The 27,908-nt window shown below is 42.9% G+C and overlaps 1 protein-coding gene across 1 annotated transcript; it reads right to left on the minus strand.

The window, feature by feature from the left end:
* Positions 1-375: 375 nt before the first annotated feature.
* On the minus strand, positions 376-27,908 carry LOC139368657 (eph receptor A2 b). Its single transcript, XM_071107818.1, has 17 exons — positions 27,764-27,908; positions 26,919-26,998; positions 25,122-25,773; positions 12,908-13,063; positions 12,297-12,656; positions 11,942-12,069; positions 11,492-11,663; positions 6,643-6,742; positions 5,984-6,039; positions 5,763-5,888; positions 4,897-5,082; positions 4,677-4,738; positions 4,331-4,540; positions 3,981-4,130; positions 3,024-3,217; positions 2,004-2,159; positions 376-701 (listed from the first exon to the last, which is right to left on the minus strand). The coding sequence occupies exons 1-17, from the start codon at positions 27,843-27,845 to the stop codon at positions 593-595; spliced, it is 2,979 nt and encodes a 992-aa protein (XP_070963919.1). The 5' UTR covers positions 27,846-27,908; the 3' UTR covers positions 376-592.

Below are 27,908 nucleotides of genomic sequence, written 5' to 3' on the forward strand. Positions count from 1 at the left end.
CATTAGTTTAGCAAGAGATACATGGACCACAATGCATTTCACTGGCACAAACACCACCAAACTCATACCCAAAAGGCCACAGCAGTCCACTTCACACAAATAATTGCTTTGGTGTAAGTGGTTTTGTGACTTCTTAATTTTCTATTCTCAATATTAGTTGCTATGGAAACAAGAGACAACCTCAGTACAAACTATTCCAAGACTTTTATCACTTGATTAGTTTCAGGGGAGAGAGGGGAAGCATGCAAACAAAATATTAACAAAGATTGGGGATTGAACTGTATCTATACAACTGACATGGATAATAACATATATACAGTATATAATATACACAGTCTAATCAATACATCTATTGTTGTAAAAATACTCCATTCCTTTTTTTTATTTTTTAGATACGCTTAACAAGTCTGTTAGAAATCTTTAAGATTGCACAGTATTGTCAGTCTCTTTTGGCTAGACCATGCCCCTAAGAAGTTTTCAGTTTGTCTGTCCAAAGCCGTCCCCGCAGCTCCGCTCCAGTCCAGTCCAACACAGAGTTCAAAGTTCAGTCAGAGTGCTGCCCAACTCAAATTCCTGCACCACTAGCATTGGGTCACACTGCAAATACACTCAGGGTGCTGGTCTGGTCTTTCAAGCCCAAGATGCTGTATGCAATTCTCTTCAGGTGGCCGGGCAGTCTTACGCCAATGTTCTTGATATCCCTGTGAAAAAGAAAGCAATTCAGATATAAAGCCACTGGATAGCGACGGAGGAATTCACACCTTGACCTGGTTTGGATTCCCTTCAAACTCATTCTTCAGTGTTCCCTTCCTTTAGGTAATATATATGAAACTGGATGTGAACGCAAAGCTAGTACCCTATTGAAAATAACCTCTAGGGACTAGCCAGGAGGACAGTTTCTAATTTTCAAGAAAGGGCAAACATGAGGCAAACCCCTCAGACAGGCACACGTGACAGAATCTGGTGAAGGTGTGCCACATCCAAGTCCCTCATTTCCAGGTTTAATTACAGTCTTAATTAGTTAACGAGGATTCTCCATATCGCCTATGAATCAGTTGCCTGGCAAGCAGAGGGAGTGTTGTAAATAGTTCAGTCGAGTGCTTCCAGATGACAAGAGATGGAGCATGGGACCGTAAAATCTCACCATGGAATATGACACACACTTCAAAAGAGGTTTCCCGTTTCCGCACAGCCCTCTTTCTTAGGATTAAAAGGAAAACCTTGTCGGTAGATATGTTCTGTAGACTATCTACCTCCCAGATACTGTGTTTATTGAATGAGTGATATATTTCTGGTTACAGTGCCTTCGTCTGGGTATTTTGTTAATTTTTTGGGGCGTGCGTTGGTGCAAAGTCCTCTCCTTATCCACAAATGTGCTACGCTTTCTTAATTTCCCTTATCTCCACATTGCCCCTTCTAGTGTAGTGGCTGTTCTCTCGTCTTATCCTCCTTTCCTTTCATGTTGCATAAGCCATGAGGGCCTTTGCCCTACACAGCCAGGACCAGCGGTTTCAGGCTGCTGCAGAAGTGCTGCCCCGGGCTGCTGGTGTGGGCAAAGGAGGGATGGAGGAATAATTGAAAAAAGGAAGGGAGGGAGAAAGAGAGGGGAGTGAGCAAATCACAAGTCACCACCACAAGGCCACCACAAACGAGCCTGCTCTTTCTCGCACTCCATTATTTTTTTCCATCTCACTAGTTTTCTTGAGTTGTAGAGAGGCCCAGAGTTTATATTGTCCGTAAACGGTTCTCTGGCTGTCGAAAGCTCCTTTTTCAAAATCAAAAACCCCAAACACTTGGAAAACTAAGGACTTAGCTTGGGAACCAGTTGTTCTACATTGTGCAAATAGTGTATACATCTCTATTTAATATATTCCTATACTCTCATCCAATCTTAAATTTGTCTTGTTTGTGATCAATTGTTTTGATGAACATCATCATTAAGTAACAGACAGAATGTCCCACAAAAATCTAATAAAAAGCTTTTAAAAAAAACCACTACTCACACATTCTTCATCTGCAGCACCTGGTCCATGGTGACCACTCCAGCGCAGGTGAAGTTCTCACTGTACTGGCTCATCTTGATGGACTCCAGCCACTCTGACACCGACCTGAAGGGTAAGCCGTCCGAACCACTTGTGCTGGGCAGGCGGATGGATACGCTGGAGGAGGGAAAGTAGGGCAGAGTGAGTGATCATCATCACCAGCTGCCCGACAATAGACAGAGATGACTGATTACCCAGCGAGGAAACGGTGAGATAAAAACCGGTTGGTGCAGCTATGGGGAAGCTGACAGATATTTGTCTTTTGTGTCTAAAACATGTTCAGACACCAGCACACATACAGAGAAGTCAAGTAGTATAGTGGTTAGAGCGGTCAGTAACCGAAAGGTCGCTAATTCAAATCCCGAGCAGACAAGGTGAAAAACCTGTCGATGTGCCCTTGAGCAAGGCTCTTAACCCCAATTGCTCCAGAGTTGCCGTTGATTTTTTTATTTTATTTTTATTGAACCTTTATTTAACTAGGCAACATAACTTTGTAAGGCACTACATCTCAGTGCAAGAGGCATCACTATAGTCCCTGGTTCGAATCCAGGCTGTATCTCATCCGGCTGTGATTGGGAGTCTTATAGGGTGGCATACAACTGGCCCAACGACACTGGGCCAAATTGTGCGCCGCCCTATGGGACTCCCAATAACGTCCGGATTCGAACTAAGTACTATAGTGATGCCTCTTGCACTGAGATGTAGTGCCTTAGACCGCTGTGTCACTTGGGAGCCCAAAGTAGGGCTGATGGGATATGCAATAAACACATTTCCAATTCACAGATGAGTGTTAACACACACTTGTACATGTGTGAAATTGGACAAATATAAGCACCCAACAAATTATTATTAAACATGCACACATTATGCTGCCACATTATCCTCCTAATAATTAGCTTTTTCTTGTGTTCCACTCGGTTTCACCGTTTCATGGATATACTTTGCTGTGTAATTTCCTTCTAGAGAGTAAAGGACTCATACCGGGGGTCGAAGTCTGCGATAGCCTTCAAGGACTCGGGGCTCCTGAGCAGCTTGTCCAGCAGGCTGACGATGTCCGGGAAACGGGGCCTCTTGGAGCGGTCCTGCAGCCAGCACTGCAGCATGAGCTGGTAGACGGCTGACGGGCAGTCCATGGGCGCTGGCAGCCTGAACGCCTCGTTGATGGCCTTCATCACCTGACAACCAGAGGCTAAGTTTAGTTTATTCACACCAAAGAAAACAAGTAATAGACAACAATACAGAAAAAATACAGAAAAAAAAAAACAGTGTGCAGGTATGGTTGATGCCCACGGGCTGATATGAAAGCCGCACCACAAAACTATTATACAATACAAAAGTACACAAATAAAAAAGGTTTGTTAAAACAGATAACAAAACCTACAAATTATAAATGTATAAATTAATTGATTAGTAATCCACAAAAAATTACATATATTTTTTAAAGCAGTGGTGGAAAAAGTACCCAATAATTAAAATGACTAAAGTAAAAGTGAAAGTCACCCAGTAAAACACTACTTGAGTAAAATAAATATAAGTAAATATACTTTTAAGTATCAAAAGTAAATGTATGTGCGCGCATGTGAGTGTTAGGCTATATGGAGGAGATTACTGAGTAGTTTGTTTCATCAGGCTGACCCCCAGTCTTTGCTTGAAGTTACTGAGGGATGATGATGTTTTGGCAATGTGAAGATAATTCCAGAGTATGGTACCTCTCTATCTAATAGAGAATTGACTACGTGAAGTGCGGCAGTGCACTTTGAGACCCTACACTTGAATTGAGTTTCACTGAGCTGTTATGATAGTTGGCACTAGCATTCCTGTTAGCTGTTACTTTATGGGTTTCCATTGGTTTACGTTAGTGTCAGCAGTGTGGCTCTAATTGGAACTATAAGGCTTCCTGCCTTGTTTGGCTTTGTTAGCATTAGTATTGTAGTGTACCTCGCAGTTGCTCATGTCCCAGTAGGGGCGCTCGCCAAAGGCCATGACTTCCCACATGACGATGCCGAAGCTCCACACGTCGCTGGCCGAGGTGAATTTTCTGTAGGCAATGGCCTCTGGGGCTGTCCAGCGGATGGGGATCTTACCACCCTGTTGGAGGGGAACCAAGTGTACAATACACTCAGGTCAGAGCCCAAAAAATACATTGTTTTGTTCAATTAAATTAAGGTACATCTAATTCAATGACAGTCCTCTATGAGCAGTTTACACTGAAATACAGTGCTAACAAGGCAAAGGTGTTTGCAAGAGCTGAGTAAAGCCAAACGTTGTAACATGCAATGTTAACTCACGCTGGTGGTGTAGGTGCCCTCAGGGTCGTCCTCCAGCACTCGGGACAGGCCGAAGTCAGACACCTTACACTCCAGGTTGTTGTTGACCAGGATGTTGCGGGCAGCCAGGTCCCGGTGAACGTAGCTCATGTCAGACAGGTACTTCATGCCAGCGGCGATGCCATGCATCATGCCCACCAGCTGGAAGGAGGGCATCTCGCCATCACGATCCTGAAGGGGAAACACATTGTAACGCACACATACTGTTAGAGAGAAATATTTTGAAGCTGTGGTAACTTGATCTGTAGTATGTCTGTCTTTCACTTATAAAGGTAACTTGCATACGATGTACTGTAGGCCTGGTCACCTTTAGGTACTTGTCCAGTGCGCCGTTCTCCATATACTCAGTCACAATCATGGCATGCTTGACTGGAACCAAAAAAAGGGCATAAAATACTGTTAACTACTGCACAAAACAGACAGGAAATATATACACATATAGAATTTATATATAGACAGGTCAAGTGAATGCTTCACAGGAGAATACTATTCTTGGTAAAGGTCGTAGGCTAACAGAGCCTTCTTACATTTGGTGACGACTCCCTCCAGGCGAATTATGTTCTGGTGGGAAAACTGTCCCATGATGCTCGCTTCTGACAGGAAGTCCTGCCTCTGCTTCTCTGAGTAGCCCGGCTTCAGCGTCTTAATGGCCACCGCCCCCTCCTTCCGCCCTGGCGCTTTCAGAATACCACGGTACACCTCTCCAAACTCCCCTAGAGGCGTTGAGGAAAATGGTTTTAAAACCCAATGACAAGATTGAGCAATATTTCAAGCACTATCCTTTATAGGGATGTGGCTTGCAGTGTTTCTCAAGTCTCAGGTGTTTGGGAAATTAGTTAAGGGGAAAGTAAACAAGGAAGGTGTCATGAGTGGTTTTGTCCCAGGGATATTCACAGAGGTGTGTTATTGTGGGATTGTGTAAAAAAATCGGTTGACGCCTGTGGCGTGTTTGGGAGCATGGGAATCAGCTGTCACACAAGGGAGGGCCGAGCACAGTCGTGGGAAGGGGGGGGGGGTTGGGGGTTCAAAGGGCAGATGTGGTCACACTGCAATAAACCCATCATCTGAGAAGTAGGAGTTTGGGCCCAATGAGGTATAGTATAGCCTCTTAAATACTCAGTTTTCTGCTTCAGATACTTCTGTTTATCTTAATTATTATTGCGGATTTGGGTCTTTTGAGACAAAGCACTGGTCCCCAAAGCCAAGCGATTGCCACACCAAATTATGTCTAAACATGCAGGGTAAGGACTTAATCCATTGATACTAATCTGGATGGTCTACCCACTGTCACTCAAGAGCTCAAGCTGTAGCACTAATGCAACTGAAACTTGGATTGAAAATCCCTTTAACACCTTCGTCCTAAGCACATTGTTTTAACTGGGTTCTCACTCACCTGCTCCAATGACTTTCTGCTTGGTCACATGGCTGGGATGGATCTCGCTGGCAAACTTGAGGATGGCCATGTTGGGGTCCTCGTACGTGTGCGGATCCACATAGGTCTTCAGCGGCTTCAGTTGCTCTGGAGAAGAATACGAATAGATGGACATTATTGAAAGAACGATACAAATACATGAGACACAGGGGGGGGGGGGGTACTTATTTTATTTTGTCTACCTGAGCTAGAGAAGTAAGTATCCTCTGGTCCTTGTCTTGTATGAGATCGCCTTCTCCTGAATAACAGAAAATAAACATCGGTAATTATCATCTCCCTTCAAAACCCCAAAATGGTCAGTTTCTCTTTTTATCCTTTCATTTCCAGCTAGTTTCAAAAGGCACCTAAGTCATTGGTGTGTGCCACCTCGATTCACAGAGGGAACACTTTGATAAAAGACTGGAGCCTGTCTGTGTTTGCTAAGCTGTGTCAGACAGACCTGAAAGACACAGACAGAGATGGCAGTGTGCTGCTGTGCTGAAGGAGCAGGGTCACCTCTAGCTTCTACAGAAAGAGCCAACCAGCTCTTATCCTAAAACAATGTGCCACTTGGGCCCGCTTCAATTTAAATCAACTACTTGTTAGAGTACACTCACTGAGCAACGACAAGCCAAACTCAACACTAATTCTCCCCTAGTGAGTGCTGGATAACAGATAGAGTGAGAGAAGCATAAGTATAAGGAGAGAGAGGGGTGGAGAGGTGGCTAAAAGGAAAGAAAGGTCATTTGAAGCATTGACAAAGGAAAGAGATGAATGTGAAAGGAAACCAGTGAAGGGGTGTTATGAATGTGCTTTAAAAAAGGACGAGGGGCAGAGGGGGGAAAATAAGGTTGCTGCTGACCGTTTGCGTATGAGCAGGACGACCACCACAATCATCAACATGGCCGCTCCGCCAACTGCTGCTCCGAATATGACCCCTGTGTTGCTCTGGGACAGTGGCACTGTGGCACAACAACAACAAACAAACACTTACACAATGGTAACACACTGACACACACAGCTGCACCATTGATTTTAACACACAAACAAACACACACACACACACACACACACACAAAAGCTGCAGTAATTTGAATTAAATGAATAATTAAATGTACAAATAAATAAATACACAAATAGATAAATAAATGGATGAATGATTGCACACAGACAATTATTGAAATAATTAATCCCACTTTAATTGTATTTATGCTATTGTATTGTATTTCTTCCTCCAATATGATGAGATGGTGGTCAAGAAAACGTACACTACTGGTCATGAGTTTTAGAACACCTACTCATTCAAGGTTCATCTTTTATTTTTACTATTTTCTACATTGTAGAATAATAGTGAAGACATCAAAACTATGAAATAACACATATGGAATCATGTAGTAACCAAAAAAATATTAAATCAAAATATATTTTATATTTGAGATTCTTCAAATAGCCACCCTTTGCCTTGATGATAGCTTTGCACATAATTGGCATTCTCTCAACCAGCTTCATGAGGTAGTCACCTGGAATGAATTTGAATTAACAAGTGTGTCTTCTTAAAAGTTAATTGGTGGAATTTCTTTCATTCTTAAGGCATTTGAGGTAATCAGTTGTGTTGTGACAAGGTAGGGGTGGTATACAGAAGATAGCCCTATTTGGTAAAATAACAAGTCCATACTACGGCAAGAACAGCTCAAATAAGCAAAGACAAACGACAGTCCATTATTACTTTTAGACATTAAGGTCAGTCAATATTGACATTTTCCATAACTTTTGAAGTTTCTTCAAGTGCAGTCGCAAACACCATTAAGCGCTATGATGAAACTGGCTCTCATGAGGACCGCCACAGGAAATGAAGACAAAGAGTTACCTCTGCTGCAGAGGACAAGTTAATAAGAGTTACCAGACTCAGAAATTGCAGCCCAAATAAATGCTTCACAGAGTTCAAGTAACAGACACATCTCAACATCAACTGTTCAGAGGAGACTGTGTAAATCAGGCCTTCATGTTTGAATTGCTGCAAAGAAACCACTACTAAAGGACACCAATAAGAATAAGAAGAGACTTGCTTGAGCCAAGAAACGCGAGCAATGGACATCAGACCAGCGGAAGCATGCCCTTTGGTTTGGAGTCCAAATTGGAGATTTTTGGTTCCAATCGCCAGGTCTTTGTGAGACGCGGTCTGGGTGAACGAATGATCTCGTCATGTGTATTTCCCACTGTAAAGCATGGAGGAGGTGGTGTTATGGTGTGGGGGTGCTTTGCTGGGGACACTGATTTATTTAGAAATCAAGGCACACTTAACCAGCATGGATACCACAGCATTGTGCAGTGATACGCCATTCCATCTGGTTTGGGCTTAGTGAGACTATCATTTGTTTTTTCAACAGGACAATGACCCAACATCTCCAGGCTGTGTAAAGGCGTGCTGCATCACATGACCTGGCCTCCACAATCCCCCGTCCTCAACCAAATTGAGATGGTTTGGGATGAGTCGCACCGCAGAGTGAAGGAAAAGCAGCCAATAAGTGCTCAGCATGTGTGTGAACTCCTTCAAGACTGTTGGAAAAGCATTCCAAGTGAAGTTGATTGAGAGAATGTCAAGAGTGTGCAAAGCTGTCATCAAGGCAAAGGGTGGCTATTTGAAGAATTGGTTTAACACTTTTTTTGCTTACTACATGATTCCATGTGTTATTTCATAGTGTTGATGTCTTCACTGTTATTCTACAATGCAGAAAATAGTAAAAATAAAGAAAAACCCTTGAATGAGTAGTTGTTCTAAAACTTTTGACCGGTGGTGTATGTGGGTGGTATCTAACATGCCATGGCGCATTGATCGACTGCTTTTGCGTGGGCTGCATTCAGTATGACAGAACATGTTCAAAAGGCCATGTTTCACATTAGAACCAGTTGGCTAGAACAGCATGGTAAGCTAACATTACTGAGTATCAAGCTAGCAACTATCAAGGCTTTATTTCTATTTCAGCATATTGGATGACTGTCATTCATATTCCATTCACCCAACTCAATGTAACATCGATAGCTTTAGTTTACTACATGATACTCAAATATTCCCAAAACCCATCACGGAGGTTGCTACAACCTAATGAAAGTTTACAGCGTAGGTGCGTGCACAGGTCGAGGGGAAAATTTTTGTAATGAAGGTGAGACATTAACATTCAATACCGCCTTGCACAATATTGCCTGCATCTAGCTGATCTAGGGTATAATCAGTAGTCTGTGTAGAAATTCTTACACAGGGACACTCAGTCAATCTTCATTGAATCATTCTTTACTTGTCAGCGTGCTGGAAAGGTTCCAACCAACTCAATGTACCATAGTACACGTGTCAAGCAGGAGCTCTGCTTGGGCAGTCCCAGCTTATATATTGCATCTTATATATGGCTATACACAGACAAGGTATATTTGCATGATTTAGCATAATTAATTAATTGTTACCGTTTCATTCATGTGACCGACCAATACCTCATGAGGCTTCTCTCGAAGCTGAGACCTTGAAACTTTCGCTCTAAAAACAAGGTCTGGTCGTACTGACAAATTGCAGCTACTGATAGTGAGGATTCATTCAGTCAGCCACTTGCATGAAGACAGAAATTGGTTTATAGAACAGGACATGAATAGAACACAGAAATTAGTTTTCAGGAAAGCTCATGTATAATATTTCCATCAGTCAAACAGTTCCAAACAAAAGTTGCTATTGGACAATTAAGGTATGTCGATGCCTGTTTTGTTTGCTTCCGTTTAAGATTTTTTTGGGGGCAGAATGATTACACCACAGTTCACTTTCATAGCAGCCACATATAAACATTACTATTTTACTTGTTATAGATAGATACACACACAGTCGAAGTTAGACGTTTGCATACACTTTAGCCAAGTACATTTAAACTCAGTTTCACAATTCCTGACATTTAATCCTAGTAAAAAATCCCTGTTTTAGGTCAGGATCACTAATTTATTTTAAGAATGTGAAATGTCAGAATAGAGCGAATGATTATTCAACTTCTATTTCTTTCATCACATTCCCAGTGGGTCAGAAGTTTACATGCACTCAATTAGTATTTGGTAGCATTGCTTTTAAATTGGGTCAAACGTTTCAGGTAGCCTTCCACAAGCTTCCCACAATAAGTTGGGTGCATTTTGGCCCATTCTTCCTGACAGAGCTGGTGAAACTGAGTCAGGTTTGTAGGCCTTGCTCGCACACGCTTTTTCAGTTCTGACCACCAATTTTCTATAGGATTGAGGTCAGGGCTCTGTGATGGCCACTCCAATACCTTGACTTTGTTGTCCTTAAGCCATTTTACCACAACTTTGGAAGTATGCTTGGGGTCATTGTCCATTTGGAAGACTCATTTGCAAACAAGCTTGAACTTCGACTGATGTCTTGATGTTGCTTCAACATATCCACATAATTTTCCTACCTCATGATGCCATCTATTTTGTGAAGTGCACCAGTCCCTCCTGCAGCAAAGCACCCCCACAACATGATGCTGCCACCCCCGTGCTTCACGGTTGGGATGGTGTTCTTCGGCTTGCAAGCTTTTCCTCCAAACATAACAATGGTCATAATGGCCAAACAGTTCTATTTTTGTTTCATCAGACCAGAGGACATTTCTCCCAAAAGTATGATCTTTGTCCCCATGTGCAGTTGCAAACCGTAGTCTGGCTTTTTTAATGGCGGTTTTGGAGCAGTGACTTCTTCCTTGCTGAGCGGCCTTTCAGGTTATGTCGATATAGGACTCGTTTTACTGTGGATATAGATACATTTGTACCGGTTTCCTCCAGCATCTTCACAAGGTCCTTTGCTGTTGTTCTGGGATTTATTTGCACTTCGCACCAAAGTACATTCATCTCTAGGAGACAGAATGTGTCTCCTTCCTGAGTGGAATGACAGCTGCGTGGTCCCATGGTGTTTATACTATTGTTTGTACAGATGTGGTACCTTCAGGAGTTTGGAAATTGCTCCCAAGAAGGAATCAGACTTATGGAGGTATACATTTTTTTCCCTCTGAGGTCTTGGCTGATTTCCCCATGATGTCAAGCAAAAGAGGCACTGTGTTTGAAGGTAGGCCTTGAAATACATCCACAGGTACACCTCCAATTGACTCAAATGATGTCCATTAGCCTATCAGAAGCTTCTAAAGCCATGACATTTTCTGGAATTTTCCAAGATGTTTAAAGGCACAGTCAGCTTAATGTATGTAAACTTCTGACCCACTGGAATTGTGATACAATCTAGATACGATCTACAATAAGTGACATAATCTGTAAACAATTGTTGGAAAAATTACTTGTCATGCACAAAGTAGATGTCCTAACCGACTTGGCAAAACTATAGTTTGTTAACAAGAAATTTGTGGAGTGGTTGAAAAACAAGTTTTAATGACTCCAACCTAAGTGTATGTAAACTTCTGATTTCAACTGTATACAAAAAATAAATATATATAGATATGTATAGAAAACGAATGCATGTCAGTATTTCTGTTTTCCCTTGCCCATTTATTTAGTTGTGTGGATTTATTTATCTTAATTTAATTCTAAATTACATCAGGTTTGGTCCACCATCTCACACACTGGTTCTTCCATTTCAAAGCCCTGGGGTAATGCAGCTGTGTCCCAATCATCTCAAATACTGTAGCATCCCTTCATTCTCCCTTCTCCTTATTAACCTGATATATGGCCATCTTCCTTACCTTCAGTCAGGGTCTCAAATTCATCCTCTATGCTGGATCCTCCAGGGCTGCCCTCGGGGCTCAGGGCCTGTACCCTGAATAGGTAGGCTGTGCCTGGGGACAAGTCACTGATCTGCACAGAGCTCTTCTCTAGAATCAGAACAGTGTACGTGGTCACATCCAGATTGTCATCCTGGTGGAGAAGGGAATTGAAAGATGAGAACACAGTGAACCAACATGCCTTTCGGTAAGGAATTATAATAATAAGGTACACTTTTGTTGTGCGGTATTGCTCCCCCTGTGGTGTTTGTCATCCCCGAAACCCCTTTAATTTTCTTTCTTTTTTCCCACCCTTTCTTCATCCACTACCACAAAATTCCCTTTAAGTCATATTATGTTTCAAAAGACATATCCAAATAGAACATTGTAAACATTTTCAGCAGCTAGTTTGGCGTGGATGGTTTAATGTACCTTCTTGCGGTAAGTGAGTTTGTAGCGGGTGGGCTGGGGCACGGGCCTGCGGGGGGCTACAGCCCAGGACAGGGAAAGGCTGGTGAGGCTCCGCTCATCCAGACGCATGGACGTCACCTTGGGGGGGTCTGAGGAGGGAGGAAGGGAGATGTTAACAATTTTGGAGACTGCAATGTCCTTCACATGTTCAACCAAGAGCTTTTGAAATGCTTTCACTGCATTATGTTTGATGGAGTATTTAATGATCGTGCTTGTATAAGGCCATACAACTACATTTCAGATCAAGCATAATATAAGAGTTCTACTACTACCACCACCACCACCACCACTATTACCCCCAAGTACAGTGACCCACCTGTGTAGTGCAGGGCAGTGGTCAATGTGCTGGTGGATGGGGGCCTGTTGGAGCGTGGCGTCCCCTGGCTGGCGAACAGCGATACTCCGCTGTGGGCCTCAACGGTGAACGTGTAGTTGAGGTGGGGCTCCAGTTCGCTCACTGCCACCCTGGTGTCCATCAGGCCTGAGCTGGCCGGCTCAAGGCGCACCTTCTCCCCGCATGGCTGGCACGCGGTGCCCTCGCAGCGCCGGCACTCCACGCTGTAGCTGATGTCACTGCGGCCGCCCGTGTCCTCCGGCGGACTCCATGACAGCTGCAGCTTGCCTGCCGCCAGCTGGGTGGTCGTGGCGACCAGTTCTCGCGGTGCTGAGGGCAGGCCTGAGGAAACAGGAGCAGGAAAATAGAAGCATGTTAGTTCATGTATGATTGATGTCATCATTAACATTATGTTAAACTGTAGCATTCTGGGACTTTCTCTTGCTGACGGTCATTCTAATCTTTTTAGTGTCATAATTTTTTGGTCAAGAGAGCACTTTGAGCACAATGAAAAGCAAATCTCTCATTTGTTTTCAGTGTAGGATCCACCAATGCTGACTGCATTAAAAAGTAATTTTCCAAAATGTCCTCACCTGAGCAGGGCCCTGTAGTTGGGTCATCGGGAGCACGATAGAAGTCTTCTGCACATGGACAGAACAGTGCCCCGGAGCTCAGCAGCTTGGTGTTAACAGGACAAAGCTCACATGCGTCGTTGGAGACAAACGCTTTGAAGAAGCCTGGCTGACAATCTGAAAACACAACACGCAGATAGGGGAGACTTTCATGAGGACCTGAGGGGAACTAGTTGAGAAACTGCAAATGAAAATATGGCCAGGAAAACATGCAGTGTATGACCCAAATGGCACCCTATTCCCTATATAATGCACTGCCCTATGGGCCCTGGTCAAAAGTAGCACACTAAGGGAATAGAGTGCTATTTGGGACGCAAACACAACATTGTTACGTAGATGACTAATATAGTGTTTTCCTACATCCGAGTAGGAATTTTGGTGCAGATTAGGCTCTAATCTATGGATTTCACATGACTGGGAATACAGATACAGTGCCTTGCGAAAGTATTCGGCCCCCTTGAACTTTGCGACCTTTTGCCACATTTCAGGCTTCAAACATAAAGATATAAAACTGTATTTTTTTTGTGAAGAATCAACAACAAGTGGGACACAATCATGAAGTGGAACGACATTTATTGGATATTTCAAACTTTTTTAACAAATCAAAAACTGAAAAATTGGGCGTGCAAAATTATTCAGCCCCTTTACTTTCAGTGCAGCAAACTCTCTCCAGAAGTTCAGTGAGGATCTCTGAATGATCCAATGTTGACCTAAATGACTAATGATGATAAATACAATCCACCTGTGTGTAATCAAGTCTCCGTATAAATGCACCTGCACTGTGATAGTCTCAGAGGTCCGTTAAAAGCGCAGAGAGCATCATGAAGAACAAGGAACACACCAGGCAGGTCCGAGATACTGTTGTGAAGAAGTATGTATCTGTTCATCACAGATGTTTTTTTTAAGTAGGGAACGTGGATAAGAAAACCAGTTGGCATCTGGTGTGACCACCATTTGCCTCATGCACCGAGATATTCACATATAATTGATCTGTTGATTGTGGCCTGTGGAATGTTTTCGCACAACCATTGAAGAGTGGGACTTTGCTGGATATTGGTGGAAACTGGAACACGCTGTCCTACATGTCGATCCAGAGCATCCCAAACATGCTCAACGGGTGACATGAGTATGGTGAGTATGCAGGCCATGGAAGAACTGGGACATTTTCACCTTCCAGGAATTGTGTACAGATCCTTGCGCCATGGGGCCGGGCATTATCATGCTGAAACATGAGGTGATGGCGGCGGATAAAGGGCATGACAAATGGACCTCGGGATCTCTGCATTCAAATTGCCATCGATAAAATGCAATTGGGCTAGTTGTCCATAGCTTATGCCTACCAATATCATGACCAAATGGCCACCATGGGACACTCTGTTCACAACGTTGACATTAGCAAACCGCTCACCCACAACGCCATACACGCTGTCTGCCATATGCCCAGTACAGCTGAAACCGTGACTCATCCACGAAGAACACACTTCTCCAGCGTGCCAGTGGCCATCGAAGGTGAGCATTTGCCCACTGAAGTTGTTTACGACACAACATTAAATTCTCTGGGAACATCTTTGGTGGACATTCCTGCAGTCAGCATGCCAATTGCACACTCTATCAAAACTTGAGACATCTGTGGCATTGTGTTGTGACAAAACTGCACATTTTATTGTGTAATGATCATGCTGTTTAATCAGCTTCTTGGTATGCCACACCTGTCAGGTGGATGGATTATTTTGGAAAGCGAATTTGTGCAGAAAATTTGAGAACCTTTTTGTGCATATGGAACATTTCTGGGATCTTTGGTTTCAACTCATGAAACCAACACTTTACATTATTTTTTAAATATTTTTTGTTCAGTGTACTTTGAACTCCTACACTTCCTTTAAACCATCCCCCTTCTCTCTCCATCGCTCTAAACTAATACAACTAGTCGTCCCACATTCCAGGACAGTATGTCAGCCATCAATACTTCACAAGGAGAGAAAACAGAGAGCAAGACAGAATCAAGTGGGAAAAGGCAGAACGAGAGATAGAAAATGAAAAACTGAGCGGAACCATTGTGCATAATTCAGCCGTCTTTTAAAAAGACCCCTGTGCAGATATGAAACCGTATCGCTTAGATTAGATGTCTGCTGATTTCACACGTGGGAGAATATAGTGGGAGAGCTGCAGGTAGGCTCCAGCTGTGCACCAACAGTTGGGGAATCAGAGTAAGACGTCGTGAAATCTCTGAGGGTCTCATGGAGGAAAGTGAAAATGAGAAGGCCACCCTTAAACGCTCCAAAAACATTCCAATGGCTGCTGGTCATGTCCTTGCTATATCCCCTTACATTATCACACACACTTGGAGAGGAAATCTGACTTCAGTGGAAGGATTACTGTTCTCTTCACCTCACACACCTTACTTTCGTTCATCTATTTCCAGATCCTGCGGTACGGAGCTGTGTCCCAATAATCTCAAATAGCAGCTCTTCCTTAGCCAGCTCTCTTTACCTAGGTTGACTTCATTGCTTTATCAGACATGAAGTCTGAGGCCCTAATTTAAGACAGATGGATAGATGAATGATATCATGTAGATGGATGATATGTTTGATGTGAGCAACTGTATGCAAAGTAGGTACCAGGTAACACGATGTTAGAAAAAAGGACAGTTGGAGTGTGTGAACGAGAGAATGCTAAAATGAAAAAGAGAGATTACAGGCAATTGAGGAATGACCTGAGAAAGGTGAAATATGTCAAGAATAAATGACAGATGGTTTCAGTGTCTGCATCCAAAAGACAAACACAGGGACAAGTCAAGAAAGAAACAGATGTCTATTCTCAGAAAAATATCAGCTTTGTTCAGTTGCCGCCTTAGTTGTGGTCAGGTTTGGCTGAAGTTTACTTGGAAACTGCAAGTAACCTCACACTTGCCTGAAAGAAACTGCCTGCGTTTCATTTATTTCGAGGGTATTAACTCAAGTGACAGACATTCCCCTTCCTTTGCTCCATTCATCCTTTGTCTCGTAGGGGCCTCCAAGTTGCGGTCGAGCCATTTGTCAGCAATAGGAGGTGAACAAAGGATATACATTACAGCAAACATGGGCGGCAATGGTGCAATCTTTGTTTGACAGAAAATTCCTAGCGTGAAAAGAATTTGGATTGTGACTGACGTCCTGCATGCAGCCTGCACGTTGCTCATTATTTCATGTTACCCTTCTCTCTTTCTCTGCATTCTGTTTCTAGAACATTCACGACTACTCATTAACACCACCTTCAAGGCCAAAAAGAAATGGAGGGATAGAGAAACAGAAGCAGAGTAGATTGATAGAAAGACAGAGGGGTATCGAATCCTGCTGGAGACTTAAGAAAAAGGGGGAGCGAGAGGAGAATTGCATTGAGTGGGCAAACAAAACAGCTGCTGTCTCAAACCCCAATTCATAGGCCTCTGCCTCCCCTCTCATAATCCCCAAATTCCTCTGTCCTCCCTGCTACTCCCTTCCAGCCTCACCAAAGGATTCCAGCAAACCCATTAGAATCTCCTTTCACTAGCAACCAGCAGGCAGGAGAATGCCAGACCATTAAACTCCAGAGTGGGGAAGAAAAAAAAAAAACACTTGTTGCAAATAGTAGAAATGCCACATGGCAACTGAATAGAGGAGAATATGCTCTTTTTGCACAGCAGCGACAGGAAAAACAAAAAAAAGTGGCTGCAATGCGTATGGTCAAGGGTTGTGGTGAGATGGCCTTACACTAAGAGGCAGACTCTGTAATCAACAAGCAGTCCAGAATACACCACCCAACGGGAGGCCCAGGGGCCTAGAATAGAGGTCTTCACGGTTTCAACAGACCCAAAATTCCGAGATCCGACCCGGGACCCGAGTGGGTCCGGGTACTAAATTCTGACATTTGTCTCGGGTCTGGCTCAGGTCTGATAATTTCCACTGGTCTCTGGATATGCACCCCTTTCTCCCCAAGCCGGGTGAATGGGAGAGGAGTAGATTCACACCGACGGATGTTCTACATTACTAGGACTGTGTGCTGATGCTGAAAAATTGTGTGCTGCTGTTCTAGAAATGCTTCATTTGATTTACCGACGGCACCCGATTGGACCGTTAGTGTTTGTGTGATGAGAACTGCGCAAGCTTGTTCTCTGTCTCAGCCAACTGCAACACAATAAAATGTATAGCTTATGTCCAGCTGAAACTGGTTCTGGCTGCTCGCATCACGTGCCTGCTGCTGAGGAGAGCGAGTGAAAGGAGCCTTGGCCCAGGCTGTTAAAGATGGGAGACTTTTTTTCTTTGAAATAAAACCCCAAAAAGTTAGGAAAAACTATTGTGAAAAGAAGCCGATAACAGAAATGTCTTTGGAGACAAGTTTTAGTGGACAAAGATGAGAACGTTACCTTTCATTTATAGATTTCCGTATTTATTATCAATTGTTTGGTCATTATTATTATTAAATTATTGGCCTATTTAAATAATTTAAACCCCTTCTTTAAATAGCCTATGTAAAAAAAAAGTGCTTTGTTTCATTTTGTTAAGACATTTGTTAACTAAATGAAGCTCTGTCAAATTTTTTGCTTCATATTTAGTTTAAGGTTAAAAGTTGGTCTGTTGTAAAATAAATAGCATTAGCCTATTGATGTTATTTGTTGGGTAGGAAATTTGTTGGTAACAGTTGCAATATAGGCTAGCCTGTTCAAATCAAAGGTTTCATTCTGTTGAGACATTTTCGTTAGCCAAATTAAGTTGCAGCTGTAATGGTGTTTGCGGCAATAATATAAATACCGGTAGACCTACTATGCTACCTTCACTCAAACCATGAAAAGGAAAAATCAGAGGGCAAGATGCAAAACTTAATTTAATGCTGCAATCGTATTTCCCCTATAAACAATTACTTTCTTTTGAAATTACCCTAATAAAGTCAAGCAACTTTTGTCTGTTATAGCTACTGCAGGCCTATGAAGGCAGTGAGCACCGGCACTCCATTGGACTCCGACAGTTGAACTTGAGGTGAGGAAGAATGTTTTAGGCCTACCAAAGTTACTCCTTTAATCAAACAATATAAGGCTTGTCTTTATAAATCATATTCGGATAGAAAATTAACAAATTAGCCTCCTTCCGGAAGTCAATATCTGTATAGGAGTAGTAGCCTATCTGACAAATATTTTTAAAATCCATGTCGGTCGGGAACATGGCGCTGGCATCTCTTTCTGTAGGGCTAGGCCTAAGCTCTTCTCCTTATTATTTTAAATATCATACAGTGGACACCTAGGCCTATATGATTGCAATGGCCTGATGCATTTAGCGCTCAAATCTCTGACAGCTGAACCGTGAGGTAGACAGTTTAATAAGTTAGAAAAACAATAAGCTATGTTTTGAATAATTTGTTATATATAGGCAGTTTAAGAACAAGCAATTGTGGATCATTTGGCCAATGTCGCTGGCAGCACCCAGGTTTCTTTCTACTCTCAGATCTGAACGGGTCTTTCAGATCTGAACTAGCACGGGTCTATTTGGGAATGTTTCCCACTGTTTTTTGCAGAACGGGTCTGACTGTACTCGGGTCCTTGTCTCAGTTTAAAAATATATATATTTATGCATATCAGGTCGGGTCTGGAGACCATATACAGTGGGGCAAAAAAGTATTTAGTCAGCCACCAATTGTGCAAGTTCTCCCACTTAAAAAGATGAGAGGCCTGTAATTTTCATCATAGGTACACTTCAACTATGACAGACAAAGGTGCCATTAATACAGGTAACGAGTGGAGGACAGAGGAGCCTCTTAAAGAAGAAGTTACAGGTCTGTGAGAGCCAGAAATCTTGCTTGTTTGTAGGTGACCATACTTATTTTCCACCATAATTTGCAAATACATTCATTAAAAATCCTAAAATGTTATTTTCTGCAATTTTTTTCTCTCATTTTGTCTGTCATAGTTGAAGTGTACCTATGATGAAAATTACAGGCCTCTCATCTTTTTAAGTGGGAGAACTTGCACAATTGGTGGCTGACTAAATACTTTTGTCCCACTGTAGTTCAGGCCCATTTCCTTTACTGCCTTTCTCTAGAAAGGTCAGCACGTGTAAACTGACTCACAATCATAGGAAATGAATCCAAAGAATGTGATCAAGAGGTATCGGTGACCACCAGCTGATTCGTTTTTGAGGAGGAATAGGAACTGAAGAAGGGTCAAGGAATGTTCCTCTGAAAGTGAGAGAGTGGTTCGTCTTTGCTGTTGGACACAGGAAGCGCGAGGCTAACGCTGAGCTTCCTTCCTCCAGCAGCCAATCATAGTATGCGAGGGAAGAGGGCCACAGATTGAGTCCAGGGAAAAATTAGGGGAGAGAGCTGAAATGTTGTTGGTAAAGAACAGAAGAGGGAGTAAGACTTGAGGAAAACCCAGTGCATTTCTCAAGTAAATAAAAGTCTGTCAACCTCTAAGAGTCAGACAGCCGAGAAACCTAAGTGAGAATGCCTCCTTTTTTTGCCCTTTGAGATCCCCTGGGATGTTGGCCCTGTTTGTCATTTGAGAGGCCCTGTGCCTAAAGAGCCTGGGTGTTTGTTTATAGTGAGTGACTGGCGGGTCCTGGTGGATTCTGGGTGTTGAGTGGGCTGGTTTGTCAGTCGGAGTTAAGATGTATGAGATGGAGACGGGGATAAATGCACGGACTAATGGATGGATGGATGAATGGGTACACAGCTACCGGACAACAGAAAGCCCTCAAGCCCTTGAATAAAGTGGGGGTGCGCTAGAGGAGAGGTGCAAAACAAAAAGCCTAAGTCAAGTCCTGGGCTCTTTTGGTTTTAAAGCATAGGAGGGTCATGTCTGCCCCAGGGTAGTAGTAAAATTGTCCTCGACTACAGGGAGTTGATGGCCTACTAAAACAAACACAGGAGAGAAGTGAGGGAAGGAGCAAGAAAGGGGAAACCACAGCTTGTTTCGCAGGGAGGGGGAGTAGACTAAAAAAGGGTATAAAAATAAAGCTCCAGAAAAGCAGCAATGTTGAGTTGATAATGTCATGACTAATTGTAGATATCCAGGGAAAAGTCAGCATCCATCAGATTGTGCAGGTATCGGCTGTTTGAAGCAGGTTTTACTTGCAATGTTTGTAATATGTGGTAGTTTCATATACCTTGGTTGAATGCACTTATTTAAGTTGCTCTGGAAAAGAGCATCTGCTAAAATGCATTTTCTGCTCCCCATTTTCCCATGTGATGTCACTAATGCCATGTTTACATGTGCAGGACAACTTGTCATAGGTGTATTAGGGGGTGGTTGAGTAGAACAAGGTGTGTATCTGATGGGGGAGGGGTAGTGGTAACACGAAGCCACAGATGGAGGTGTGTAGGGACATTAGTCAAAAGGATAAGCTGACCGATGGAGCAGCTGTAAGTGAATTACATCCGTTTTACAATTCCACTTAGGCTTTCATCTGGTTGTCAACAAACACAATAAATTCCCTAATACCCTTTTCTTCACACTCCTCTTCCCTTGTGCTGCTCACAGAGAACAGGGGAAATGAGAGGAGTGCAATTGGGAATGAGAGAGGGGTACAAACAGTGAGAAAGCAGAAATGCATGCATTAAAACAACCATCACACAAACCAACAAATAGGTCCAACACAAAATAGATGTCATGGTCTGATTAAATAATATTCTTCTTTCCTTTCTATTCATGTCCTGTCGTTCGACTACACTGCCCAACAACAGCCACCACAGTCATCTAGGACACATTTCCTTTGCCTTTCCTAAAAGTCAAGGCCAGACATCCAGGTGGCCACGCAAGCTGGATTCCAACGTGTCTGCTTCCTGTTAAGAGGCCAAATTAATGAACCAATAAACAAAATGACTTATCAGTGGGCCGCAAAAACCAAAGGAGTGAAAGGGGGGGACTGACTGCAGCGCAACAATGGAAAGCCCTGAGCCAACAGGTTGGAGAGTGGTTGAGGATTAGGTGGCGTCCGGTTTCCGTTGGAGCCCGTCCTGTCCGGTGGGGGGACGGAAAGTGCTGAGCTCACACCGGCAGCACAATACACAAATCTCCACAGCCCAACCACGTTGCACAGGAATGCCATACAGAGGAAATATGCACCAAAAACATGCCCCGGAATACCTTTTCAACAAAGTACCAACATAGGGGGAAATGGAGCTACATGCCACCTAGGAGTAATTGTATGTCTGGATACTGTTAGAATAAATGGCACAAATGTCTTTGTATGAGAACACAGACACCAAAAAGTGTATTGCTCTGTGTTTTGTTCAAGTTACTCTGCTGTTGCACTGTCAGCCATACCAGAAAGTAGGAATCTCTTTGGTCTACATATGCCCAGAGAAGAGCCATCTTTGCTCATCCTCATGACTAGCCAATGCTATTATGCCATATTAAATGCTTCCTACGAGTTTCTAACCATAACCCTTATTTACTTATGAAATGTATGTCTGGATCAGAAAAGTAATAGGATTTGACATACGACATTGCAACCACAACATACAGGCCTATTGAATGAATTCTAAAGCAAAAGGCTAAACTTGCTAAATCAATTCAAAAATCAGTAAAACATTTTGAAATGCACAATTTAGATAAATATTGGCCACTACTCAGTTTCCTGTCATCTCTTATAGATTTCATTGAATTATAATGGGCACAAAATTCAACATGATAGTGTCGAGAGGCAATTTACTCAGTCCCTCCATTTTCTAGCCCACGCTCTGAACCTCCATGTGAGAGGTCAACATCAACTTGGCACAAGATCACAGAATCACATTAAAAGTAATCGCAGCCAATCTCCCAAAACTTCCCCATTTCCAAAGGGTAAGAAAGAAATGTGCTTTGATATGAGCATGCTGAAAGTGCAAAACTAGTCTGATAAGAAGATCCTTAATGATTTCTTGGACTATGAACATAATGTGATCATAGGCCTAGTAAATCCACAGTATCCATAATGATGACTTAAGCTATGGATCGCAAGGAGAGACATAAAGTGTATGTAACACTGTAGGTGTATGCACCCAATCTGATCAGGAACGAAATGTCACAACAAACCAGCCTGAGAGAGGTTCCCAGAGAGGTTTCCTTCCTTGGCTCCAGCAACAGAGACTGCACTGCTGATATTATGTTGCACCAAAATAACAATTGCGCTGGTCTTCTTCATAATGACTCTCCGGGGAGTAAACTGGGGTGAATCCTCTCATTTTGTCACGTATTCACTGAATCGTCTGTGTCATATATCAAGGCTGTAATCCCAATAAACATATTCAGAACATTAAAATATTTCAGTTCACATTTTATCAGGATTATAGGTTTATGTTTCTGGGTCAATATGTGAAGAATGGCAACAGTTTTTTGCTGCATGTAAGTGTATCTACCCAAAACTGTGGGATACATATAGGGAATACTGTTCAAATGTAAGGTCTGTTTATCGTTTTAAGAGACAGTTGTCAAATAAGCAAGAATACTTATTTATTTACTAGTATACACAGAACAGAGCAAAGTCTAAATAGTCAGTCACATATGGGTCGTGTGAAACGGGATGTTGCGATTCAAATAGTGTCACATTCAGGTCCTGCACACTGGCCAACCATAATAAAACCATAATTCAGAGAGAAATAGAAAAACAAGAAGGAATGTGGTCATCTTGTAGCTGGTTACAATAAAAACTCAGTAATGATGTTGCTTATGATCATAAACTCACAGGAGAGTTTCAAAATGGAGATGTGAAAAGAGGAGGGGTGGTAGAGCCTGGGAGCAATAAAATATATGTAGAGAGAGCGAATGAATGAGGGGGAAAGAAAGAAAAAACAACAGAAGGAGCTAAATAAATATGGAGGCAGGATTTTACATTACATTTAGAGCATTCATCTTAAGATGGCTAGGTGAGAACCACATATCGCAGTTGTAGTAGGTAAACTTTTCCTCAAAGTAGCTATTAGCAAAGTCAGTGCTAGTAGGAACAGACAAGGGAATAAGAATGACTGAGACGTCTTATTTAAGATACTCTTATCTTATCAGGAAGACAAAGATGCAGGCAGTACCAGTAGTTACTGCACATAAAACACACACCCAAGTAATTTACTACCCACACAAATCACTCACCACATGGAAGGCACAGTCATTCAGCTTCAGTGTCACCGACAGTTTAACTTGACATCACTTTAGGGGGTAGGAAAACTAGGCCTAGATTACTGGAAAAGGGAACTCCTCCTTTGGGAGAAAATAACCTTACCAGAACTCATTTACTGGTTCTATCAGGATTTTTCCTACAGAAAATATTCTAAAAAAAGAATCCAACATTGACTGAGTGTAAACACGAGCATTTGGAAACTGAGTGTGCGTCCCAATTCACAATATAGTGCTCTACTTTTGACCATAGGGTGCAATTTGGAACGCATATAGTTGGTCCTAAGTCATATTTGCCCAGCTCCGGGATGAGTGTGCACGCGGCTTTACTGTGGGTGACAGGGTGTGGGCATGGACAGCTCGACACAATCCAAGGAGCAGCTGGGCCAGATGTTTATCTTTCTGTGGTAACACAAGGTATGTGTACTTTGTGCCAGCGAAGATTGTGTAAGGAAGGGCGTTCTTTTTAAAGGAGGAAAACTGTGTCAATGTCAACAGTGAGTCAACTAGAACACACAGCATGGGGGAAAAGGGGGGGGGGGGGGGGGGGTACGTGCATGCGCGTGTGTGTTTTCATACGTATGCTTGCTTGCTTGCGTGTTTGTATGTGTGTGTGTGTACTGCATGCATGGTTGTATCCATGATTTTTTTCAACTCAAAATGCCAAGCTCATTCAACTTACACTGTAGCTGTCTGTATTCAACCTCCCATAGAATGAATATATCCATCTGACGCTATCCACTCCCTTTCTCAATCCATCACTTCAATTCATTGTCCTGTAAGATGGAGTACACTCCAAATGGCATTCTATTCCCCATGTATAGGGCTGTGGTCAAAAGTAGTGCACTATATTAGATATGGTGCCTTTTGGGATGCATTGCAGGAGTCCTCCCTAAGGAATTCCTCAGACCTGCAGTAATTTGGGAGGTTCCTCAGTAAATGGAAGAGGAATGCAGTGGAGAAGGGGAGGACGAGGGAGCCAATGCCTACAGCTCAACACTGCACCTCACTGTTCTACCTTTACATTCCATTCCTCAAATTTTTATCACAACCTTCCTCAGTCTCTGTGTGCGAGTGTTTCTCACTCACCCACCCCACTATCCTTTCATCTAAAACTATGCCCTGACAGAAATAAAATGACAGGAAATATCCATTACCAATGGAGGGGAAGCTAAGAAAATGTGTGTGTGTGTTCCAAAATCAGTGGTGCAGTAACATGCCTCGTGTTCAGGTGATGATAGTTTTGTGGTGCTCTATCACAGAACATCTCCCAACAGGCCTGAGCATGCAAACACTCTCACACACACCCTGCTGCAGTACCACACATAACCCTCAAATGTTGAAACCTCGTCTCCCACAGCAGCTCTGAGATAGAGTGAAAAGTGGAATGTGAAGGAGAGAGTGAAGAACAGAGAGAGAGAGCATGCCCAATGGCTTAAGGAATGCATATTTCTCTGATGCATGTAACCAACAAAGTCAGAGACAACCAGGGGGGGTTGTTTTCCCTCCTACTCCTCGTCCTCCTCCCCTGCCACCTAGAAGAAGTAAATTCATCACCAGTATAGTCTCCGAGTTTGACTTGTGAACCTCCCATCTTTGATCAACATCTGTCATTTAGTCAGGACTAAGAAGAATGTAGACTAGAGGGCCTCTGATGAGGACTTGAATGCAACATGGTTGCAATGTAACTACAAAGCCCAGGGGTTGAGTGACGGTAAGACTACCTATGAGTATCTTAGAAAAGAGAATGAATGACAAATTAGTAGGAAACTAGCTTACGAGGGACAGAGGTCCTGATAAGCATGGCTACTACCAAAACTGGGCACCTCACAACCCGTTTCAGTTAAGAGGAAAATGTCTGACTTAAAAGTTTAATAAAAAGTACTTTTATCTTGATACATTTGATATCATATAACACAAATGGTAAACACCTTCTTCTAAATATCTCTATGAGACTCACGTCAACTCACACACACACGCACGGGCAAACACAGCATTAGAGTCCATGATGCTAGAGGCCAGCTCTCAGAATGCACAGCTGTCAGTGAGCCAAGAGAACACAGGAACATTATACCTTACCTCGACATGTGTCGTTGACGGCCTCGTAGCCGGGCATGCATTGGCACTGTCCAACAGGCACCACCCACTCTCCGTCCATCGTGCAGTAGATGCGGGGCGACTCCTCACTCACCGCGTTCTCCACGCAGGCCCCCGCTACTTCCCTCAGGGCCTGGTTCACCCCCCCACCCGCCACTGTCTCAGGGAAGGCTGCGAGGCTCTTGATGGTGGCGGGGCAGGTCTTGTAGTAGACCCTGACAGAGAGCAGCGCCATGCAGGCCCCAATATCCTGGAAGGCCAGGTAGAAGCCTTTCCTGCTGAGGCTCTCCACCACCCGTGTCTCTGTGTTGATGCGCAGCTCGTTGCGGCTGGTGATCTCGTCCGGCGCGATGGTGGCCACCTTCTTGAACTGGCCCTTGCGGAAGCTGGTGCCGATGTCGGCGTCCGACTCAGAGGAGAACAGGTTGAAGGTCTCCTTGCAGGTGAGCGACGAGCCATCGAATGAGTTGCAGTCACGCACAATGAACTGCAGCTCCACGAAGATGCGAGAGGCTGACGGGCGGCGCTGGATGAAGGTGGTGCGCAGCCAGTTGTCCTGCTCATGCTCACCCACATTACACACAGAGTAGGTGTACAACTGGGAGCCATTCAGACTCCTCTGGACCACCTCCCACTGAAACACACAGATAGACCATCAGGACTCCAGTCACATACTGACTCTGGCGATACATGACTAAGAGTGGGCTGGACAAAAGTTAAAATGTTCAATGCCCAACTGCCCATGTTGACATCTTAAATGCTAATGGTGTGCCTTAATTTGTTATATGAGTTCCAAGACCCCCAGCACTCCTGTAATTTGAACCCTGGAGACAAAGGGAAAGCGTGTGAGAGAGTGAGGGAGACCCCAAAGGAACATATTAAGATATAAGAGTGGCGAGAAAAGACAAGGCCTTAGCAAAGGATTGAAGCCAGCTGATTTTGACAATGCCATTGAAATAACACTGAGGTCTGTCAACATCTTATACAACATATGTTGATCCATGCAACCAACTCTTGCTGTCACAGAAGTTAGACATTTTAGTGAGAAGTCTTCAACGTTCAGCTTAATAGTAGCTGCTGAAATACATGTGTCCACACAGGGGTTCTCTCTGCATGTTACCACTGCTATTAATTAAAGGAATGTGCTTTGTTGGCTGACTGTGTGGCATCACATGAACGGGAGCATGCAACAGGAGAGAGAGCGCCTCCATAACACTACAGAACAAGGGAGAGTCAAGCGTGAATGACCACTCAAATGTAAATGAAGCAAAATGGGACCTAAGCACACATACTACACAAAAGCACACGATAGCAAAAAACAAGAATCTGTCTCTCCTTATGAGAAAATGATAGCCATCTTAACTCACTACATCTACATTTCCCAAAAAGCACTATATGCTCCAAACTTTAGGTCAATTGCACCCTTACATACAATTCTGAAATGAGGGACTTAAAACCACAAGTATTCTCTACCACACTTGCTATAGCTACCATTCTCTCCCTTGGAATAGTCCTGACATGCTTCCATCTAAAACCCAACCCCCACTAGAATAATGTGACCCTTTCACATATTCAACTTGAACATTACACTTTTAGTAATGTTTATACATGAGCACCAGGTTATAGCACCCATAAAAGTAGATACTGGCAAATAAGAGTTGTTAAAGTTGTGTGAAGGTAAGAAAGTCAGACATGGCATATTATGTGCTACCCCATCCATACTTACCCAAAGAGAAAAGTACAGAGACAGGGCAATGGAAAGAATGGATGGATACTGACCCCTTGCTTGGATCCTTGTTCATAGGGCCAGGTCAGCCAGCCTAGCTCACTCCCTGATGCCCTCATATCCAACAGCACCTCTGCAGAGGGAAAAATTCAATAAAATATGTCTTAACCTACTAAAATGTGATTGTCTTACCACAGAAAGCTGGGACATGTACATTTTGAAGTTAATACCTAATAGAAAGAAGCAAATTATCATTTGAACTCTAATATCTTACCCCAAGAATAGTAATTGTCTAAATCCCCTACACTTCCTCAAGTGAGGCTCAAGCATAGGCCTATGTTAGTGACTTTTACAATTTAAAAGGAAGCTTAGGGTGTAATCATTAACTTGAGATGGAATATCCTAACTTTCTCATCATTCAACTTTGCTGCGCAATAAGTGGTACCAGGCATGAATGTTCAGCCCAACCATGCAGATAATTATTAATTTTATATTGTTATATTTAATATGTTCACAATATCTTACTGATCTAGAGACAATATCAAAGTTCAAAATACCAACAGGTAGTGGCACTCTATTACGTAGAAAGACTGCTCTCAACACACCCTCATCTTGATAAAGAGATCAGCATAGATACCGAATCGAATACGGGCGAAACTTGATCTAATAAAGTATAAAGGATTGCATTAAAAACAGTTTCTGGTCAAAATCAACAAACTTAAAAACTTCTACAAGTTGCGACATTGTATTAATAGCCCATGTTCTTGCCCTGTGCTTTAAACATCCACTTCTTCGTGGTCCCACAACCTGAACATAGCAGGATATACTTCTTGCAACAAGAACATTTCGATTTCAAATAGTTACCAAAGTTTGAAAAGTAGTCAAGACTTTCGCTTACCTTCTTTAGTTTGCAGTGTAATAAATATACCGTTAATTAATACATAGGAAAACAACAAGCGCTTAATTCCACGGGAATCCATTTGAGTTTGTTTTCTTCTTATTTCTAAGCTTAGTTGGGACCCTTCCACGCTCTCATCAGTTGC

This window comes from Oncorhynchus clarkii, chromosome 16, assembly GCF_045791955.1.
Source record: "Oncorhynchus clarkii lewisi isolate Uvic-CL-2024 chromosome 16, UVic_Ocla_1.0, whole genome shotgun sequence".
In the NCBI taxonomy this organism is placed as follows: domain Eukaryota; kingdom Metazoa; phylum Chordata; class Actinopteri; order Salmoniformes; family Salmonidae; genus Oncorhynchus; species Oncorhynchus clarkii.

Bases quoted from the DNA above. Each gene is read 5' to 3' on its own strand.
- LOC139368657 (XM_071107818.1), bottom strand. From the start codon at position 27,845: ATGGATTCCCGTGGAATTAAGCGCTTGTTGTTTTCCTATGTATTAATT. The intron at 25,774-26,918 runs GTCAGTATCCAT...TGTGTGTTTCAG, and splicing joins AACAAGGATCCAAGCAAGGG to TGGGAGGTGGTCCAGAGGAG. The intron at 13,064-25,121 runs GTAAGGTATAAT...TTGTGTTTTCAG, and splicing joins CGTCAACGACACATGTCGAG to ATTGTCAGCCAGGCTTCTTC.